The following is a 10630-nucleotide window of genomic DNA, read 5'->3' as shown; positions in this document are numbered from 1 at the left end:
CAGTACTCTATTCCTGAAGGAAGAAGGTAAGGATCTTCTTGTAGTACAAATATATGTTGATGACATAATTTTTGGGGCAACCACTGACAAAATGAGTAAGGACTTTGCCAAATTAATGAGGAGTGAGCTTGAAATGAGTATGATGTGTGATTTTAACTTTTTCTTAGGCTTACAAATCAATCAAAACCCAAATGGAACCATGATCTATCAGCAGAAATATGCAAAAGAGTTGATTAAGAAGTTTAAAATGGATGAATCAAAAGAAATAGATACACCCAGTGCAATAGCTACTAAATTAGACATAGATGAACCTGGTTCATCTGTTGATCAAAAGTTGTATAGGGGTATGATTGGTTCACATTTGTATCTTACTGTCAGTAGACCTGACATAGTTTTCAGTGTAGGGCTTTGTGCACATTTTCAGGCAAATCATAAGGAATCTCACTTGACTGTTATCAAGAAGATACTGAGATATTTGAAAGGCACTACTGATCTTTGCCTTTGGTACCCTAAAGGTAGTAACTTTAATCTAGTAGGATATGTTGATGCTGACTATACAGGTTTCCTTGTGGATAGGAAAAGCACCTCAGGTATGGCTCATTTTCTTGGTTCATGTTTGGTATCACGGGCCACTAAAAAGCAGAATTCAGTGGCCTTATCCATTGTTGATGTTGAATATGTTGTTGCTGCCTCTTGTTGTGCTCAACTGTTGTAGATCAAACAACAGCTGATAGATTTTGGCATTGAAGTTGGTTGCATCTCTATCTTTTGAGATAACCCTAGCGCTATAAGTATGACAAAGAAACCAGTTCATCATAAGAGGACTAAGCACATAGATGTTAGACATCACTTCTTAAGGGACAACTATGAGAAATGATTGATCACCATAGAATTCTGTGCTACTGATAAATAAATTGCTGACATCTTTACTAAAGCACTGAGTAGAGAAAGCTTTGAAAGGAATAGGTTAGAATTAGGGATGATTAAGATCACCTAATGGGACCAACTTAGAATGCACAATGAAAAAAATGAAAAAAAAAATTGGCTAGGAAATCTAGAACTTGTGTAAATACCTAGATTAATTTTTACTCAGTTTCATACTGTAAATACAATACTCCTGTGACATGTATTGATATGACTCACTGATCTCTAACAAAAGTTTCTCTAATGTGGTAATTTGAGGCATGATCAAGAAAATTCTAAATGAAGAACCTGGTTCATCAGTATTGGTCATATGAATAAATGAGGTATGTTTTCTATACTCTGCATAATTAGAAATATAAATATTTAAATCATGAGCAGAATACTATCTATGTTCAAACACATAAGAAAATCCTACCTATTTATTTTTTGAACCAGTTCTGTCTCTACTAGAATTCTCACCACATAAAATGCCTAAAATCTTGGGAAGCTTAACCGTTCATTCAACTTTCAATTTCAGGTTGATTAGACCTTTAATTGTCTGCTAAAAGCTACCGTTAGTCATTAAATAGGTCTCCTTCTTTAAATACCCATCATTACCGTCCGCCACCCTCACTATTCAGAATCGTCAAAAATCCTTTTCACTCACAATTGTTCTCTCTTCATAAAATGTAACTCACAAATTCTCTCAAGAAGTCAGTTACAATGTCGAACCCTCAAGATAATCTAGGCATTTCTCCATCACCCTCCCCTTCTAGTTCCTCCACACCACCTCCACCCAGCACAACCACTCAACCTAGGAGAAGGCGAGTAAAAATGCTTGCTCGGAAAATGGTGGCAACTGGTGTCGCAGCCCCTTTTTTCCCTTTTTGATGGGGAAGTTCGGGTTTCGACATTCATAGGGGAAATGACTCGTTTCCTTTTGGGAATTGGGTATTCGAAGAGTCGCCACCTAACAAATTATGGTTTGTTCGGGCACCTTGAGCAATTAACTCATGGACTAGTTTGTATTACCAGAGATTTAGGGTAAGGGCTCAAAATAACCTTGAGAGGAATGTGTTAGGCACCCCTCGCGGTCCACAATGGTGGGTCCCGGCCGAACTTAAACTATGTTAATTAGTCATTTTAACAAATAAACAATTTTTACACGTACTTGCAATTAAATGCATGTTTTGACATTCTAAGAACATGTATGATTCAGGTAATGACATAAGGGAAAAGGCTTGAACAAGTTGCACATTTATAAAGAAAAGTAAATTTATTTAAACAACGGGAGTTGGGAAAGAGGGGTCCTAGGTTGGTTAGCCTACAGGATCATACCCACACAATGCCCGGTAATCACTCCTCAATGAGGGGCTACACGTGACATTAGCTCAAAGTCATCATAGCCTTACTACCCTATTCCCTCCCCTTGGTAATAGCCTAAAGCGTTCTAGCAACCTTTAAATAATCCTACGCGTGCACTACCTGTCCCTTCCTTGTGGCCCTGGAGGTATTTAGGACCTCTAATTTAGGTAGCTCTAGACCATCCTAAAGTACCTAAAGGAGAAAAATCTAAGCGTCAATCAAAACAGTTAGGACTTCATTTAAAGAGGGAACAATTAAAGGCCCACATTTACCTCCGCAAACAGAACAAGTAAGTGCACGTCTCAAACAATAGTTTCAGGTATTTAATAGAAAAACTTAGAGCATGACATCTAGGCGAGCAGAGAATATGCAGTACTAAATTTGGACCAAAGTGTCAAAGAACTGAATCATACTTGCCTACTGACAGTCACAAATAATAGAACACGGGTTTACATTTCTAGGACTTTTAATCGTCCTATAGGCTTGCGTAAGCGCGTAATAGTGATATCCTAGGAGCATGATATCTATTATTGATTAAGAATGCAATGAAATACCAAATAGTTTTTTTTTGTTTTTGACGGCAGTTTAGATCCTATAGGCCTGTTCTCTAGTAATATTAATTGAGGCAGCGTTGGAAACCTAATAAAGGAGCGGACAAATTAATTAACTAAACCGATTCAGAATAAACATGAATTAAACTGATTTTCTAACCAAACTGGTTTTATGTCTTATAGGCATGATTTCTAATCAAACATAATGTGAAACAAGCAGAATTCATTTGACCAAAGTGAAACCCATATATGCATGATTTCTATTAAAGCTGATTTTAACTCCTATATGCATGGTACCTAATTATTAAAAGCTGATTTAGATCATATAGGCATGGCTTCTAATTATTAAAAGCCGATTTAGATCCTATAGGCATGGCTTCTAATTGTGTGGAAGTAAAGCAAACAGAACTCATTTTAACCAAAGCAAATCCTATAGTCATATTATCTAACAAACACATTTGAAATAACATGGACCCTATATGCATGGTATCTACCCAATTTTACCCACAATATACAACTACCCTCCCTTTTTCACTAATCACCCCACTGTTTGTTTACAATTAATTATTACAGACCAAGAATTGAATGAACTACATAAACAGAACAGAAATAAAGTTATAGGGAGCCTAAAGTAGGCCCAAAATGATTTCAAAGGCTCCAGTAGTCCCAAATGCCCATAGTTCCATAACAAAGTTCATGTCTAGGTGTGTCAGAGTTTCCTAAGGACCTCAAGGATCCTGGACAATGCTTACACCTAGACCTTTCTCAAATAACAACTGAATATTGTGCAGTGTGGAAGTGCCAACCCTGATATGCCAAAACTTCAAAGAGATCTCAAGGGTCTCTAAGCAGTACAAATACCATAAGGACAAGACCTAGTATTCTAGGAGTAAGTGAAAATGCATAATGGTTTGAAAGAGTTTAAAAGAAAGGTCTTAGGATTGAATAGAATTTATGAAAAACCATTAGAGATAAAACTGTTTGAGGAAAGTGTAAAGAATCAATTTTGCAATCAGAACATAATTCATAGAACAAACAGTTTTAGGGTGTACTTTGGCAAGCACCCTTCACACAAGGGAAGAGGCATTGAGAACATAGAGAGTACACCTTAATAGAGCACACAAACAACAGAAAACATAGAGTTTTGAGGGGGGTCTATAGAACTAGTAGGTAGAATGTAGGTCATGCAGCAAAGATCACACCAGAAACATGTTGGAGACATTCTAGGGAGAGCAACTAACTTAGCAAGAGTGAGGTAGAACATGCAAAGACTTAGATAAGAATGCTAGACAAATATTGACAAGTGGAGGCATGCTAATTACATAAAAGTAGAGTTTAGGCATGCTAGATAAAAAATAGTTAGTCAAACAGGCTAGTTACATATGTAGACATGTTAAACAGAATACCAAACAAGCAAGTAAAGTGAAAATATGCTAATCACAGGTTTGAATAGGCAGTATTAAGCATGCTGAGTAAGCAATAAACAGAGGCAAGACTCTTTACTTGGTCTGACTGATCCTGTTGCTTTATTTAGTCCCAGTCATTACCATTGGTTAAGTTTTCCTTAATTATGGGGGAAAACTATGTTGAATCTCCGTATAATTGATTATGAAATTCTTTGATTACTGATTGTTGATTGCTTTACCTTATTTGTTTAACTCTTGATTACTATATAAATTCCCTCTTATTTTAACTTCTAGACACGAACAATAGTTCCAAAACTACCACTTTTACACTCTAAAAAAGGCTCTCTCTATTGTCCTTGCTACTTGTGATCTTTGTTGTTCTAGCTAGCTGCAAGCCAAGACGGGAAATTGCACAATAACTTTCTCACATATTGTGTTTTTCGATCATTAACTATGTATGCTTCTGATTAATTTTAAGAATCAAAACCTATGTGTTTACTTACTGCTTTAACCCATATGGCTTGAATTCAGAATCAGAAATCTTATTAAGGAAAGGAGATCAAATTAAACAAAGAACTTCAAAATACAGAGTCAAGGGTTTAATTAAGGAAAAGGAATCATGCAAAGAGTCGGCAAGTATCGCAAACAATTTCAAATAAGGCAAGAAAGGAATAGTCAGGAAACAGATTGATAAATCGAGAATGCAAATTAACACTGATTTAAGGGTGGAAATATAAGTTTACCATGAATAGGCAAAAAAATAAATAGAGACACATATAATCAGTGGAAAAGTCGAGCCAAAAACCTTAGTAAAGGCACATTAGGATAAAAATCATGAGATATCGAATTAGTCTAAAGAGAAATCACAAGAACTAAAGCAAGGACAAAGTCAGCACACAAGTAACTCAGAAACCAAACAAGAATATTGAAAATTAAGCTTTTAGTATAAACGAGTTAAGGTTATAGCAAACCTTATGAAATTAGTCAAGACACATAAGAAGCAGAAGATCAAACACTCAAAACTGTCAAACATTTTTAGACAAGAAATTTTTGGGAAACCCTAGTTTAGGAAAATGGAAAACCATTCGAAAATCTGAAGGTCCTTGTAAAAATCAGAAGGTGTTTTGTAAAAAAGTCATATGAAATAGGTCCAAACATCTCAGGTCTGTATAGATCTAGGAAGTTCAGAAGGAAGAATTTAGGGTTTTCGAGAAGAACAACACAGAGGTGAAGAAGCAAACTTAGAAACCCATAGATCTAAGGAGATATAGGAATATCTTACTCGGAATCAAACTGGAATAGCTTGAGACAGGCGAGAAAGGGCCATAGATGCAAGTAGACTAACCTTGGTCCCTTGAGGACCATGGAGATGGTGATATCAGTATAAGGGAAACCATTAGAGGCTTGGAGTTGGTGAGAAACCACCATGGGTGGCCACAAATGAGTGACGACGAGGTCCGATTAGGGTTTAGACTTGAGAGCATTTGAGAGATGAGAGGATTAGGTGATGTCGGGAGGTGAGGAAAATGAGAGGGTTTTGGGGGGGTCACTAGGTTTAATTTAGGAAGGGGAAAACCTGGACTGTTGATTAAAACAATCAACGGCTAGGATTTGGCCGGATATTGGGTTGGGGCAGATGGTTATTGGGCTAGGGGTTTCTGGGCTGGTTTAAGGGGTTACAAATGGGGCTATTAATGGGTTGGTTTGGGTAGCTTTAGGTCCGAAATTAAATAAAAATGGGGCCAGATTTTAAATACCCATTTTTAATTAATAAAATAATTTGTAAAATGACAAATAAAATAGTAAAAATAATATTTGTGCATAAAAAATGGTTAACAACAATTATTTAACACTGTAAAAATATAAAATTTATTTTTTCCATGAATATGGCAATTATAAGTATATGTGGGCTATTATTGCAAATGTGCAATTCTAGCCTTTAAAAATGCAAATGTATTTATGATAAATATGTTAAAGTATTTAAAACATAATCTGGGTGTAAACGATGAAAATAAATGATAAAGAAAAAATTTGCGACACAATTAACGAATATTTATATAGTAAAATATAGGAATAAATTGCTTTAAAACTCTTTTAAATTATAGAAAATTATAAAAAATGCTTGTATATGTCTTAAAACCGAGTGATAATGCATATGTACTATTTTGAAAGTATATATGTATATTTAAAAAATATGAGGGAAAAATTGGATATCAACAGCTGCCCCTCTTTACCCGGGAAGGATGAAAAGAGTTTTCGGGTAAAGAAATGATGGCCAATGGGATGTTTTGAAAGACAGAGGCCGGACTCTGATCTTTAAGCTACCTACATATCCCTGGTTTTATAGAAGTCAGGCCACGTGTAGTTCTGGATTCATGGGCGGAATATACCGATGAAGTAATTGCAAGAACTGACACGAGATGCAAGATCGGTTATGGTAAATGGTTAGGTTTGAGGTAATCTGAATGAAATGGAGTGAGGTCGCTCCTGCTAGAATAGCGGTTGCTTACTGGTCACCCACAGAGAAAGAGATGTTACAGATATGTATTTGTGCAATAATTTAAATATGATGCAGATTCTCTTTGGAACATGAAAGTTGTCTTCGGACGGAACAAGGATGATGTCCTCAGACCATGATGTCCTGGCCCATGAGTTTTTCAGTGAGGGATTCGCAGGCCATGAAATGATGTTCTCGGGCCATGAAGATAGTGCCTATGAACCATGACGCCTTTGAATAATGATATGTAAATTTGAGGGATCCTCAAGCCTTGGCATGGTGTCTTCTGGCTATGAGGATGATGCCTTTTAGACTATAATGCCCTTGGATAGATTGGTGATATGTTAGCCCATGAGATGCAGTAATATGGTGTTACCAAGACAAGGCTTAGTCTTGTGTAATAAAAGGTAGAGCTTAGCCCAATTGAAAAGCAAACAGATAGTACTAGAATAGAGCAATGTTTATGTAAGGAGGGACAGTGCTTGGTCCCATGCAAATGTGGAGGTAGGGATTAGCCTCATGTAGGTGTGGAGGCAAGGATTAGCCTCATGTAGGTTTCTTGGCAAGGATTAGCCTCATGCAGGTATGGAGGCAAGGATTAGCCTCATGCAGGTATGGGGGCAAGGATTAGCCTCATGCAGGTATGGAGGCAAGGATTAGCCTCATGCAAATATGGAGGCAGGGATTAGCCTCATGCAAATATGGAGGAAAGGATTAGCCTCATACAGGTAGAGAGGCAGGGATTAGTTTCATGGAAATACAGAGGTAGGGATTAGCCTCATGCAGGTATGGAGGCAAGGATTAGCCTCATGCAGGTATGGGGGCTAGGATTAGCCTCTTGCAGGTATGGAGGCAAGGATTAGCCTCATGCAAATATGGAGGCAGGGATTAGCCTCATGCAAACAGGGAGGCAGGGATTAGTCTCATGCAAATATGAAGGCAGGGATTAGCCTCATATAGATATGGAGGCAAGGATTAGCCTTATGCAAATATGGAGGAAGAGATTAGCCTCATACAGATATGGAGGCAAGGATTAGCCTCATGCAAATATGGAGGCAAAGATAAGCCTTATACAGATATGGAGGCAAGGAATAGCCTCATGCAAATATGGACGCAAGGATTAGCCTAATGCAGATATGGAGGAAGGGATTAGCCTCATGCATATTTGGGGGCTGGGATTAGCCTCGTGCAGATATGGAGGTAAGGATTAGCCTCATGCAGGTAGAGAGGCAGGGATTAGCCTCCTGCAAATATGAAGATAGGGATTAGCCTCATGAAGATATAGAGGCAAGGATTAGCCTCATGTAGACAGGGAGGCAGGGATTAGCCTCATGCAAATTTGGAGGCAGGGATTAGCCTCATGCAGATATGGAGGCAGGGATTAGCATCATGCAAATATGGAGGCATGGATTAGCGTCATGCAAGTATGGAGGCATGTATTAGCCTCATGCAAATAGGGAGGCAAGGATTAGCCTCATGCAAATATACGGGACATGGCTTAGTCCCATGCAAAGAGAAAGTAGAAAATAAGAGTAGTATGTTTCTTAGCTGGAGATATATTTGGTGTCTGATCACCTGTTTGATAGTGATTTTGCTTTGTGTTTACATGTTTGCAAATGCTTATCGCTACGTCAAATGTTCCTGCTTTCAAAAACAATTGTGAGTTTTGTGAGAGGGAGGTTGGTTTGTGCTTCTGTCTATTGCCTTGCTTTGTCCGTTCTAAAGGGCCTTTCGAGTTTCCCTGGGTAACACCTGGCTATTACCAAAATAAAGTTTTCAAAAAAATACAATTATTGATAAAAATAGAGTTATTTTAGAAAACTTAGTGAAATATCAAGTATTTTTAGATGAACTAGTGACTGTAACATATTTCAGAGACATTGTTGCTTCCTCATGTTAGAATTTTGAGGGTCCTCCTCAAAATTCAACCACAGTTTGTTAGATGATCCTTCAGTCGTTCGCGGGTAACGAGCATTGTTGATCCTTCCTCGGAATTTTGAGAATCCTTCTCAAATTTCTGCCCCAGTTTCTTAACCGATTTCTGACCTTCTGACATATGTTGGCGTTGGCTGGACTTGCTCCGTAATTTTGAGGGTCCTCCTCAAAATTCTGCCCCAGTTTCTAATTTTGGGGGAAATGGAATTTTTTTATGATATGACCGAACCCATAAGGATGCCTATGTATCCCCTCTTAAACGGGAATCAGGTCAAGCGTAGTTCAATTACATCAGATGAAGAAATGTAAATAGTCTAAGCATAGTATCTTTTGCCTGCGTCTAAATTGATTGGTTTTTGCTAAATTTCTCCGTCCATTTCTGCAAGTATGAATGCTCCTCTTGTCAGCACCTTGTGAACCATGTAAGGACCTTGCCAATTGGGAGAAAATTTCCTTTTGTCTTCATCTTCGTGTGGGAAGATCTTCTTCAGCACTAACTATCCCGGTGCAAATTGCCTTGGTCTAACCCTTTTGGTGAAAGCTCTATACATTCTATTCTAGTAAAGCTGACCGTGACATACTGTGTTCATTCTTTTTCCATGTATGAGGGCCAATTGCTCATAGCGGCTCCTTATCTATTCTGCATCGCTGAGTTCAGCTTCCTGTATGATTCCTAAAGAAGGAATCTCTACCTCAGCTGTGATGACAGCCTTGGTACCATAAACCAGCATGTAGGGAGTTTCTCTAGTTGATGTGCGCACTATAGTGCGGTATCCCAACAGAGCAAAAGGAAGCTTTTTGTGCCATTGTTTATGGTTTTCTACCATATACCTTACTATTTTCTTGATGTTTTTGTTGGCGGCTTCTACGGCTCCGTTCCTCTGGGATCTATAGGCTGTGGAATTCTTGTGCTTGATTTTGAAAGTTTCACACATGGCTTTCATCATATCACTATTGAGATTGGCAGCATTATCAATGACAATAGACTTGGGAACTGCGAATCGGCAAATATACGATCTTTGACAAAGTCTGTGATGACTTTTTTGGTTACAGCTTTGTAAGATATAGCCTCTACCCATTTCGTGAAGTAATCAATGGCTACTAGAATAAACCTATGCCCATTTGAAGCAGTGGGCTCAATCGAACCAATGACATCCATTCCTCAGGCGGCGAATGGCAAGGTGAGCTCGTTGCATTGAGCTCATTTGGTGGCACTTTTATCATATCGGTGTGCACTTGGTAGTGGTAGCATTTGCGGACATACTGGGCGCAGTCTATCTCCATTGTCATCCAAAAGTAACCTACCCTGAGTATCTTCTTGGCTAAGACAAAACCATTCATATATGGGCTGGAAGTCCCATCATGTATTTCCTCAAGTAGCTTAGAAGCCTCTTTTGCGTCGATACATCTTAGTAGTCCCAAATTAGGATTTCTCGTGTATAAATTTCCTCCGCTGTGGAAAAAGTGATTGGACAATCTCCGGAGTATGAGTTTATGCGTGTGGCTTGCATGCTCCGGATATTCTCATTTTGACAAATACTCCTTGATTTCATGGAACCAAGGTTTTCCATCTGTTTCTTCTTCAACATAGGCACAATATGCTGGCTGATTATGAATCCTCACCGGGATGGGATCAATGAAGTTCTTATCTGGATGTTGTATCGTGGATGACAAAGTGTCCAATGCATCGACAAACTCATTCCGAATTCTGGGCACATGTCGGAACTCTATCTTCGTCTCTTTCTCAATTCCTACACGTTGTGCAGATATAGTAATATCTTGGAATTCTTGGTGGCCCATTCTCCTTCTACTTGGTGCACAAGCAGAGAGTCCTGAATATTCATGTCGACTTCCATGTTGAGTCCTAGCATGTAGGCCTCATATTCTGCCATGTTGTTGGTGCAGGGAAATCTGAGTTTAGTAGACACCGGATAGTGTTGACCCATTTCTGATACCAAAACTGCTCCAATTGC

The 10630-nt window shown here is 38.4% G+C and overlaps 1 protein-coding gene across 1 annotated transcript; it reads right to left on the bottom strand.

Annotated features, from left to right (window-relative positions):
- Nucleotides 1-9292: 9292 nt before the first annotated feature.
- Nucleotides 9293-9941, bottom strand: LOC138873485 (uncharacterized). Its single transcript, XM_070151955.1, has 2 exons — nt 9770-9941; nt 9293-9651 (listed from the first exon to the last, which is right to left on the bottom strand). Exons 1-2 carry the CDS (start codon nt 9939-9941, stop codon nt 9293-9295), a joined length of 531 nt encoding a protein of 176 aa, XP_070008056.1.
- Nucleotides 9942-10630: the final 689 nt, after the last annotated feature.

Source organism: Nicotiana sylvestris, chromosome 7 (assembly GCF_000393655.2).
Source record: "Nicotiana sylvestris chromosome 7, ASM39365v2, whole genome shotgun sequence".
Taxonomy (NCBI): Eukaryota; Viridiplantae; Streptophyta; class Magnoliopsida; order Solanales; family Solanaceae; genus Nicotiana; species Nicotiana sylvestris.
This window is presented reverse-complemented; position numbering and strand designations above follow the sequence as displayed.

What these genes read in the sequence shown, in the direction of transcription:
- LOC138873485 (XM_070151955.1), bottom strand. Translation starts at nt 9,941, where the DNA reads ATGGAGATAGACTGCGCCCAGTATGTCCGCAAATGCTACCACTACCAA. An exon ending in ACTGCTTCAAATGGGCATAG is followed by an intron (nt 9,652 to 9,769) that starts GTTTATTCTAGT and finishes GCCGATTCGCAG; the next exon opens with TTCCCAAGTCTATTGTCATT.